The sequence below is a fragment of the Poecilia reticulata genome, linkage group LG17 (assembly GCF_000633615.1).
Source record: "Poecilia reticulata strain Guanapo linkage group LG17, Guppy_female_1.0+MT, whole genome shotgun sequence".
NCBI classification, from domain to species: domain Eukaryota; kingdom Metazoa; phylum Chordata; class Actinopteri; order Cyprinodontiformes; family Poeciliidae; genus Poecilia; species Poecilia reticulata.
In genome coordinates this window covers 17736163-17748243 of record NC_024347.1, presented here as the reverse complement: position 1 = coordinate 17748243, position 12081 = coordinate 17736163, and the positions used below count along the sequence as shown (strand labels likewise).

Genomic DNA, 12081 nt, shown 5'->3' with positions numbered 1-12081 from the left:
TATATATATATATAATAGGGTGCATAAGACCTGTGACTGTGGGATGGAGAGTCACTTTCCATCAGAACAACCCAAAAACACAGCTTTTAACTAGTATGCAATGATTTAAGTCAAAGCATGTGTTAGAGTGGCAAGTCTTGAAAATTGCTGTTCACATGCACTCTCTCCATCCAATCCAACTGAGATTAAACTACTTTGCAAACACAAATGTGCCAGCATTTTGGGTTTTAGGTGTGGTAAACCATTAGAAACATACCCCAAAAGACTTGCAACTTTAATTGCAGCACAGCTGGCTTCTAAAAAGTGGAAGGGCTGAATACAACTACACATCTCCAGACTTTAACTTATCAAAAAAAAAAACCCTGAAAACCATGTATCTTTTTTCCCCCATTTCAATTATTGAATAATCTGTGTTTGTCTGTCATATCCCCCTAAAAACATTGAAGTTAGTGTTTATGTGAAATTAAAGGACACTGTATCTGTGATGGGCTGCACAGTGGTGCAGTTGGTAGAGCTGTTGCCTTGCAGCAAGAAGGTTCTGGGTTCGATTCCCGGCACCGGTCTTTCTGCATGTAGTTTGCATGTTCTCCATGTGCATGCGTGGGTTTTCTCCAGGTACTCTGGTTTCCTCCCACAGTCCAAAAAATGTCTGTCAGGTTAATTTGCCTCTCCAAATTGTCCCTAGGTGTGAGTGTGTGTGTGTGTGTGCATGGTTGTTTGTCCTGTGTCTCTGTGTTGCCCTGCGATAGACTGGCGACCTGTCCAGGGTGAACCCCGCCTCTCACTCAGAACGTCAGCTGGAGATAGGCACCAGCAACCCTCCTACCCCACTAAGGAACAAGGGTGTAAAAAAATGCATGGATGTATCTGTGATACAGTAGAACTGTAATTTATCGAATTTATCGAAAACGTGGCAGTTTTGTTCTTGGCAACTTTGAAGTCCCATTCATTTATAATAAAAACTAAGCAGTAAGTAAATCGTGTCTCTAATGTAATAAGTTTTTACTGTAAAAAAGAAGTAGTGAAGATTTTAACCTCTAAGCTGCAACAAAATACTAATTTTTTGACTCAGAGAGCAGGCCGTTTTGGTTTCCATGGCAGAGGTTAGTGTCTGACAGAGCTCTGACGTGGAACAAGCCCTAAACACAATCCTTGGTATGCTTGTTTGTCTGGCTGCACATACACAGTTGAGTGTCTAGGTGTTGCAATGCCCACCTCAGGAAGCTTTAGCAAGCCTTCAAACACACATACACACCCATGCACACACACTGACTCATGCACACTTTGGCTCCGCACTCATCCTGGGTGGTCTGTGCTGCAAATGTTTATGATCCAAACCCAGCTAATCTAACTGGCTTCTTTCAGTGAGTTGAGAATGATTTACAAGATGCAGCAGCAGGACAGAGGAGGCAGAGGAAATCGTGGGGAGATCTCAAAGCTGCATTTCAAGTCACTCTGTGATTAGACCTGTTCCAGTGTCTGGAAGTCTGATGGCACACCCTTTCCTTTGATCCTGACAAGCATTTCAGCAGTCTTTTATGAGTTTTTCCTTTTCCTGTACTACACAGGTCTGTGTTGGTTATCACTGACGGACTGTTGTAACATACATTTGGAATTCATCCATTTTTCATGAATGCATACTACTGTCTTTCTAAATAAGACTGACTCTGTTCACATCAGTCACATGGAGTGGCATGTTATTGTCTTGTTTTGCTTTTTATTTGTTAACAATATAATCATGAATAATAAACCACATTTTAGGTATATTTTGAATGTTTCAGTTCAGACCCACTTCTGCTTTTTCCACTACCTTAAATGTTTCTGGTATAGATTCAATAAGTTGTTGCAAATTTCCCTCTCTGAAAGATTGGTCCAGAATGACTTCATAGCATGATGCAGTTCCACCACATTAGAATCAGAATAGTTTTATTGGCCCAGACTGTGTCCACAAGCAAGGAATTTTACTTTGGTTTGCAGAGACTCAGACTGTACAAGCATGAAGTATAAATAGATACATTTTAGGAAAAACAAAACTTTTAAGCTGTATTTTACATATCCCTCAACTGATGTTTAGTAATTTTTAAATCAAAGTTGAATTTTAACTTAACTTTAACTTTTTATATATATACTTGCATTCTTTAAAGTGAATCTCATATTAGCTTCTCTAATGTCCAGTGGCTGTAGAACAAATGCTTATATCACTCCCATTATCCTTAAGAAACTCTTATCTATTTTGAGCTCATTCTTAGCTTCCAGCTAGCAATGCAGCACAGCAGTAGCTTTTTCAGCAGCAGCACTTTCTGCTGTCATCATAGCATCAATTTCATTGTATTTGGACAAATAATAGAGTCAAACTACTTTTTCCCCTTTTTATGTCCCCTTTTGCCCACCTGGTTATGAGCAAGTAATAATGAGCAGTCAAGCTCATCTCCTTTCCAGAGCAAACAAAACCAAAGCTACATTCCCCAAGCTTAATTTGCTGTTACGTCTCAGCTCTATGCATAGGGAGCTCTCAGTCATAAAGTCTGGAGAAATGGCCATGCGGCGTCTGTCTGCAAAAGTTCTCACACCACTTTTCAAGTAGATTTGAATGCATAGTGCTTGCATGAAAAAATGTTAAGTACAGTTTCAAAACAGTATTAACAGATTTTGCTAGCTCTCACTGTTATTTGCTTGACCACTGATGGAAATGTGTTTTTTTATTCAAATTATGACTTAGCTGGGCAATACATGACTATGATTATTTAAAAATCATGAAGGAATTTTCTTTTAATTTAATTGTTATTTTATGTATATTTAAATGTTCTACTTATTGCAATAAGGTTGTATATAATCAAGTTACAGTATAATATTGTTGAATAAGCTGAAATTAAAAAATACACACAATATGTTATTATTATTATTATTATTATTATTATTATTATTATTATTATTTCTAAAATGTGTAGACGTCTATGTAGAAACTGACATTAATTTTTCGCAGGAACCACTTGCAGAGGGAGTAGGTTTCCTTACGGACATGTTTCACTGAACGCTCCCATATGTCATCATTCAATGCTATCCATTAGCTTGTTTCACATTCTTCTTCCAAAATAATTAAGGACTTTGTTTATTTTTTCTCACCGTAGCACAGTTAATCTACTGTTTAAGTCTGGAGAGACGAATCCTGTCGCATTTACACTCTCTATAGAGCAATGCTGTTTTGCAAATCGATGCTTTGTTAGTTAGCTAAGTGCTAACTGCTACGGTGACATCAAGAAACTTACATGCGTCTGCCACCGCTGTCATACAGAGACAGCAGATCATCTTGGATCAAGAACATTGACACAGGTAGGCATCGTTTACTTAGTCAATTTTAGATACTTTATTTTCCTCTGAGTACCTAATTAATGACGTATTCGTCCACTCATCAACGTAGAAGACCAGTTGCTGCCTGTTGAAATCATAATCATAATTGCCTGTGTGTGCATGCTGTGTTTGATTGAAAGTGGCTGATTTACATCGTGTTCGTTCTTGGCATCAAAGAACGAACACGATGTTTAATCGAACAGTTTTTGCAATTTGCGACAAATGTTAAAATAGTTTGTCCATCCTTGCAGTATTGACGTCTGCTTTGCGCAGCTCGGTCACAGTGTGCCGAGTCTTTTCCAGCTGTTGACACAAATCAATTTTTGGACCTAATGCCAATAAATCGCTAATATTTGACTACTTGTATTATGTTGCATAGTTTGGACATTTATTCCACTAATTTTAAACATAAACTCAGTAGATGACAGATATTTATGTTCTACTCATCCAAACGTGATATATAGGTGAAAGCTGACTAAACCCCTGAAGGCAGGGAAATTGTCAGTTCCAATGGAAGCATTCAAGCTCAATTATCCATATACAACTAGCCTTATATGATCACTTTTCCTTGTTTTGTGCCCTCTGAGGAGAATGCCTTCACACCTTTATCAAAAGTCTCAAAAAATATAACTTAATCTCAAAATTTTAGGTTAGTTTTTACTTTTTGTTTAATACAATTTTTTGTAAAACTTTGTGTTATTTCTCTACGAGCCATTTGTGTCATTTGGTTTATAGTGTGCTACGCCAGTGGTTCTCACATAAACATAAGGTTATATGGAGAAATGCTTCACTAAATATCATTTAGTGAAATGCTTCAATAAATTATATTTAATGGCACCTTAATGACTTTAAACCGTATGCCAGATTAGAAAAGAATTGTTTGAAAGATTTTTTCAAAACATGCCATCAGGGTTTTCCCTAGTGTATTATAAGCCTGGCAGGTGCCAGGCTTTACTTGTTCCCCTGTCATTTGCCTTTTGTTTTTATTAAAAAACAACAACATCAACAACAAAGAAAAAACCCCGACAGCATTAGATTGCAGATATGGTAGCAAAACAACCTAACTATGAAGGTTGTTCTGTGAACTCTTTCAAAGTAAACTTGAAAATGGCCTCTCCTTAAAATCTTAAATTTAAATGTTAATTTAAAATCTTTTAATTTAGCTATGCTAAAACCATTAAATTGTTACTATCAATTTTGCAGCATTGATCTTCTCTTAGTTCATTTATGCCTTATGCCGTTTCTAAATGTGATCAGCATTACATCACACTAACTGATGACTTAATTAAGAAGTGCAAATAATTGATATTTATTTCAGTGGTATTTTTTCTGTGATTAGTTACTTTTAAGATTCTGTAGTGGGTTTAAGTATTGTCAGCTACATCTTCCAGTAACGTAATTACCCAGTAATATTTTACATTTCCTGTCAACTTAGACCGCCTCAGTGCCCTGACCACCGGCCTTAGCAGGTGTTCTGGGGTAAATCCTGCATGCTAATGTTTAAAATTAATTTGGACAAATACAGGTCATTTTAGATCACCGTAAAAAAATTATTTACAGGATCTGTTCATTGGCAGTGAACAGATCCTGCTGCATATTTCTATTACTGTCACTGTAGATTTTTTCAACAGTGAAATCTTCAACAAAACTTGGGAGCTAGGGGTGGGCGAATTGTATTGTTTATCATTCATCATGAAAAAGTTMTTATTTATCACTCTCTCAATACATTTCAATTAATGATAAATAAAAGATAATATTAGAATAAAATGTTATTTTTACTATTTTCTCCATCCACAGTTTGTTCCATAGTAGCATCAGTAAATTCAAAAGTAAGATAATTGTAGTAATTGTGTGCAATTTAATTATATAAACTACACTTCCTGAAGTAAGTGAAGTAAGTGACATCCTGAAGAAGCCTATTTCCTGGCAATGTTTTTTAAGAACAGTATTTGTAGGGTTTCCCTCAGAAAACCTGCTAACCCTTGTTGTAAGGGCGTGAAGGCAGTCCACCAGCGGTCCACCGTGTTTTTGTGTTAAAAATGTTAATGGCTACAAAAAATTCAGACGTGCATGAGCAGACGTCATAATTTGGAAATGATAGCATGTGAGGTAGGTGCAGGAATGGTGCAAGTGATGTGCAACCTCTTGTGCTCAGTTCAATGCRTCAGCTAATAAACTTAGCTTAGTCTGTCTTTACTGTTACTGGTGTATAAAAAACCCTATTTAGAAAAAATAAAAATAAAAAAACTCCAGGGGCACCAGGCAAGTAAAGCCTGGTGGCCCACCAGGCTTATAATTCACTACTTGAAACTTTGATTTGTTTGTTTTATCGTTATTAAAATAGTCCCACCAAATATTGCTCTAAAATTGTAAGTCCGTGTCGCCCACCCAAACCTGGAGCCACATGCTTTGTTTGTCATCCAAAAACAAACAAAAACTACCTTTGTGTTTGATTTTTGCAAAGTCATAAATTATGTTGACAATATATGATCTTATTGCTCAACACTTATGGCTTTTAGTTTGTGTTCTCTAAAAATGTCCATGACATATAATCATTATTTTTTTGTTCCTTCTAGCCTTTTCCTGCAGACATCATGGAGCTCCAGGCGGTGCTGATGGCGGCTGGGGGTGGCTCACGTATGACAGATCTGACATACAACACCCCCAAACCCATGCTGCCTGTAGGCAACAAACCACTGATGTGGTATCCCCTGAACCTGCTTGAGAGAGTGGGCTTTGAAGGTGAGAAGTAGGGTCATACATTACATGTGGTCCCCACCCATTAGCCTACTTTTACTATACCTTTTAACATCTGAGATTCTAAATAGCTTTCATCAACATTCATCTTGATTTCAAAAGTCTACGATGACGTTGCAAGCACAAATAATCTGACGTCCAATTTAAGCTGCATAAAATACGGTTCCAGGAAGCTGTGTCTAATCCAACAGACGCTACCAAACCTGGTGTCAGGAGCTCCGTGTGAGCTGTGTGTCCCGCTGTCAGATTAAATGTCTTTGTGGCAGGAGCTGGGGTTGTTACTGGGAGCTCATTCTTGGTTTCCATATAAAATGTAAAGAAACAAAATGCTGCAAGTTGGTTTATGTGGCCCACATGAGAAGTCTGGAGCATAGAGTGGAAAAACCTACCTTGAAGAAAAAAAACTTTACCTCTCACTTGCACATAAGGAATTTAACGTGTGTGCGTGTGTGTGCGTGTGTGTGCGTGTGTATGCGTGCGTGTGTGTGTGTGTGTGTGGAGGTTTAGCTTTACTGTCGCTGTGAAATTCATGTTTTAAATCCTGAGTAAAAAAAAACAACAAAAAAACAATAAGATCAATGTTTCTGAAATATAAAAAGATAAACCACAACACAGCTTTTTAATACACTCATCTAGATGTCCCTTGATTCAATTGCACAAGAAAATGTTTAGTAGCTTGAGATCTTCTTTTGGGTTTTCTCTTTAGAAATCCTAACTGTAACCAGAAGGGATCAGGTTTGAGTTGTGTTGGCCTTGTTTCTCTAAAATAATTAGTTCAGTGAGATCAAGCAAATCACACCCATTCATTGTCCCCTATAAGCATTCAGAAATATTATTTATGTTCTCAATAATAAAAATAAAAAAAATCATTGTTTAGCTTAACTTCTGGCACATCCCTCATGTTGTTGTGATTCAATATTTACAGTGATATGTTTGATATTCGCACCATATTTGTCCAGATTAAGCTTTATATGTACGTCTAAGCTGGTAATTGAAAGCTCCTCTGGTTGAAAGGCAGCTAGGATTAAATAAGAGGAAATTTTGCTTAGATAATTCAGTTTATTAGATAAATAAAATGTTGCAAATAAACATTTTAAACAAAACCGATAAGAATTCAGGATTCTGCAGACGTCTACTATCTCATTGTAGTATCATTTTCATGCCTTTTAAAATGTTGCGCTAATTACTGTTGAATATACAGCAGATTTATTGGCACCCCAGTAAAGATGTGCAAATCTTATTTTAGTTTAATATTTCATAGTAAACTAATCCATCTTCTACTCTGATTACATCTCTTCAGAAGAAAATCCCACATTGTTATATTTACAAAAAGTAAAACGCCTTATTTCAGTCAGTGTGCTTTTAAAATGCTTTGACATTTGGATGTTTACTGCCAGTTCAGCAACATTCAAATATTTTGTTAGTTTAACCAAAAAAAAGTTAAGGGAAATTTCTATAAAGTGTAATAATCACTCCCACCTAAAATTACTATAATCACATCTAGACATAATATATCAGGTGGACACCTTGAAAACATTATTCAGCTATTAATCAGACATTAAGCAAGAAGATTGCAGCGGTTTACGAGTGTTTAAAGAGGTCTCAACAGAATTAAAAATCAGCAATTTATAATTTGCAGAAAGTAGTCTAAGAGTGGATGAAGTTGAAAACCACTACACAAGTGCAGAAGCAAATTTACCCTAAGAGTTGTCCGCAAGTTGCTAAAAATAGTCTCTAAAAATGATAAAATATCATCACAGATGGGACTTATAACAGGCTGTGGCTGCTGTTAAAGTAAAAGCACATCTCTCAGAAAAATAAACACACACGTTTGCCTTTCATGGGAGTTATGCAAGGAGAAAACCTTTTCTTTCTAATTAACACACAAAGGTCGATTTAACAGGGACAATGGTTTGACATGTTTAATGGTTTAATGATCCTCTTTAGAGAGATGAGTCTAAAATTTAATCACTGGGCGTTTCATGCATAAAAGAGTAAACAGTTTTCACACAAACAGTTGTTTTTTGTGCACGCACACGGCTTAAACACAAGGCCTCTTGTCACTAGAACAGAAGAAATGTTTGCCTACGTCAAATACAACATAGGTGGTTTTTGATCCGTTTCCTGCAGGAAACGGATCAAAAACCACCTGTGAAACAGGGAGGTGGGAATATCATGATTTATCATCCTTTGTAGCACAAGACCTGGACAGCTCACCATCAGAGAATCCTCCATGTATCCTACAGTTTGCAGAAGGTGCTTGAGAAAAATGGACATAAACACACAAAGTTAAGAGAGCTTTATTCTGCAACGTAACAATGACCCATATAAGTAAATTGCTGTGGATTATAAAAACTCCTGGAATAAGTCAAAGCCCAAACTTTGATCTGATTGAGATCCTATAGAGTGACCGACAAGCTGAAAATTCAAACATCCCACGGCAGAAAGTGGTGGGGCCGTGTGTCTAAGTGAGATGGTTTTATACCCGATCTCAGGGTTTGATGACGAAAAGCTGCATCACGAGACATAAAGCCGTAGCGTTTTAAGAAGTGGTAGAATTGAACTGCTTAGGCACCATGGAACCAAAAGGGTCAGCACTAAGACGCTTTTAGGCAAAATAATGCAAAACTAACCAAATTTACATGAACATTTCAAAATTTGTACAAAAGCACAAAGGTAGAACCTTAAACAAACTATTTGTACAGTTTGTGAGATGAAAAAAAAAAAACGGATTTGGAGTTATTTGCCCCAGGAGGATAGCACTATTAGGATGTCCTAACTTTTTCCTTAGCTTCAAGTTTGATTTTTGCTACATAAAAAAATAATAAAAAATACAAATACACATTATTTCTAGTGACAAGAAAAAGATGAAACATCAATCTGTGACCATTTCTTAAAGATCTGGGTGTTTAATAAAGTGTCCTAACTTTTCCAAGACTGTAGATGATAGATTGTTCTTTATAAAATCACATGTCAAAATTATTGGTACCCCTTACAAACCCTGTGAAGTACTTGTATCTGAAGCATGCTTGAAATGGTGAATGTGTCTGAAGTTTTGATTATCCGTTCATGACTTCCAATCGAGTCTGAAACCACGTGATCGGACTCGATTTCTGATCACGTGATTGGATCGGGACGTACCAAACTATAATTATGCCAAACAAGAACTCAGGTTTTTAACACAGTGAATAGGAGGTAAACCACAAGGTAACAAATATCTCTGATGCTCACTGTGATAAATTATTAAAAAACGATAATAAAGAAATTAAAAACATGGGTTTGAATGACACATCTGCTGGTTAATCACCTTGGTTATTTCAAATATTTAAAGTGCTTTGGTTGTTAAATTTTCACTAAAAGAATAAGTGCTTTTTCAGCAGATGTGATAGAACAGATATGAAGAAATAAATATTCAGTTTCTCAATTCTCCTTGTTAAAAATAATGACCCTGTAGATGCTGCATGTTGTGAAACCAAATATTTATGAGTTCGCCTGTGCCTTGTGAGCATTGTGCAGTCAGGTGTGCTTTTCCCGTCTGGACTTAAAGGGCAGATCTCTGCCTTTTTACGCTGTTGCAGGTTCACAAGCCCAGCCTGATTAAGGAAAACCTTCTATTTTCCAGACGTGACAATAAACTGGACTGTTGATTACCTGTAGTTTGGTATTCCTCTAAAAGAAAGTTGCTTTCTATAAGTAATCACTCTGTGTGGCCAGCAGTTTACTATGTGCTGCCTCCTAGCCAGAGCGTTGCAATTAGATTTTACTGGGCTGACACAGCTAGTCTGAGCAAATGCCCAGTAGAAACGGCTTAGAGTCCATGACTCTTATTAGAACAGGCAGACTCTGCAATCTTTGGATTTATTAAGTAGAGTAGCTTGGTTTCTAGCCACACAGTTGAAACATTGATTTGAAGCTTGGTGTACTGCTACAGTAATATTTATTTTCTCGGACTTGTCCCTCTATACTTATCTAACAGGGGCTTGTTTTCTCTGGGTTGTGCTTTTAGAGGTTATAGTGATCACCACTAAAGAAGTCCAGAAGATGATGAGTACAGACTCTAGAATGAAGCGGGACATAAAGATGAAGATGGAGGTCGTTTGTGTCCCAGAAGACGGAGACATGGGCACTGCCGATGCTCTCAGACACATTCAGCAGAAGATCAAGGTTTGTTCACTTCTTTTTAAAACATGCAAACAGAAACTTTTGTTGTATTAAAGTGCTCCCAACACAATAATTGTAATTTCCAAATTATAGTTAAACATATCACCATTTTGTATCATCCCTATATAAACTTTCAACCAAATGAAAACAGATGGATTAATATTTGGGTTTCTAATTTTGAGTTTGTAAAAAAAAAAAAAAAAAAGCAACCTGCTTAGTTGAGATCTCAAGACATTTTAAAAAGGTTTTTAGATAGAGAGGAAAATAACAAAGAGTGGACGGTAATTTAACAGGGTGTGTGTTCTGCAGAGTCACCACCAATCCTGTCTGTTCCCTCTCCCCAGTTGGCAGCCAAGGCTGCTGAAGTGCTTCATTTTTCCTTTATTTTCAAACGCTCACAAACATTCACATTCACTCATATAAACCCAATGCTTGGTTGCTATCCATGACCTCCCAACTTCAATTTCCAGTCCCTGCTCTGCATCCTGCCTGCTGATCCCACCATGCCTCCCCTCATCCAGTTCACTTTCAGCATATGAGCTCATGGTTACGACTCCAGTTCCCTTTGCTGCCAGTTTACCCAGTGCACCATTCAGTCACATGCAGGGGATGTTAACATCTGTGCAACATTTGTCTTTGAGCACGTTGGGGTGATTATGTCTCCTCTAAACACATTTGTTTTGACTGTTTGTGCGTTGGAGAATTGTGGGTTCCTTACAGAATCAGTCGATTTTGTTTCTGAGTTTTATGAAATTGGAAATACAAATTTTTTAGGTTGGGATACAGAACGCTTACGGAGCTGACTAAAACCGTGTTCAGCAGCCGTCCATATATTTTTATTTCCATTTATCAAAGACAAAGACACACAGGACAAACAACCATGCACGTAAAGGCTCAGTCCTGATGGAAATTTACAGAGGCCAATTCGCAGAGTGAATGTGGGAGAAATGCACTACATGGAGAGAACAATGCATGCACAAGGAAGACCTGCTTACAGCATCAGTCTCCTCATTATTCTCAGTTGTCATTTCAAATGTAAAGGTTGCAAACTACTTTATTTTTTCTCTTATAAATATGCTTATAACTACATATTTTAATAGTTTAAACAACCTAATATACCTTAATATGAAGTAACATGTAGCGTGGAAATCGCCTTAGCGCTACATTTGAAGCTAATATCAATGCCTTCCTTGTCTTTGTTCTTGGGGATTCAGCCATTGAAAATTAGTGGTGCTCCTTGATTGGGTGCTCTTCAAAAGCCAGCCAATAGTAGCATGTCAAGTAGCATTCTGCCTCKGTATTTTAAGCTTCCCACACTGCATTTTCTTTAGAATAATTTAGACATGCTCCAAAAAATAATTTGGGGTTATATTCTACAGAAAAATCTTTAAATAGGGGAATCTGTGAATACTGGACTGTGACAAGGTGAGGGCCCAGTGCACTTAAAGTTAGTGTTTCAATTATTGTGACTTTAAGTTGCTTAAATGCCAAATTGCAAGGAATTGAAAAAACACCTATATCTCAGTTTGAATGCAAAAAGCATAACGCTTATGCTCGATGGCCTTTTCATTTTTGATTCTTTTTGTTTTCAGATACCAGTAGTACATAGATTTTTTTTGTACAGAWTCTACACTAATAAAATGTAGGGCTGTATGAATAAATCGATTCGGCGATATATATCGATATTTTCCGCCGTAGGAAAGTATCGATTTTTCATCCGCGAGTATCGATCCGTTAAACCATAGGGGTCCATAGCCTTATAGCTCTTTTTAACGTCTAGTTTGTTACGGCGTAGCAGCAAGACTCCGCCTCCTT

General features: G+C 37.1%; 1 protein-coding gene across 1 annotated transcript in view; it reads left to right on the top strand.

Annotated features, from left to right (window-relative positions):
* The first annotated feature begins 3011 nt into the window (after positions 1-3011).
* eif2b3 (eukaryotic translation initiation factor 2B, subunit 3 gamma) overlaps positions 3012-12081 on the top strand; it is a 44622-nt gene continuing 35552 nt past the window's right edge. Inside the window, exons 1-3 of the mRNA XM_008434164.2 lie at positions 3012-3330; positions 5925-6090; positions 10112-10269. Of these exons, the coding sequence (XP_008432386.1) occupies positions 5943-6090; positions 10112-10269 (306 nt within the window). The 5' untranslated portion in view covers positions 3012-3330; positions 5925-5942. The remainder of the gene's footprint in view (positions 3331-5924; positions 6091-10111; positions 10270-12081) is intronic.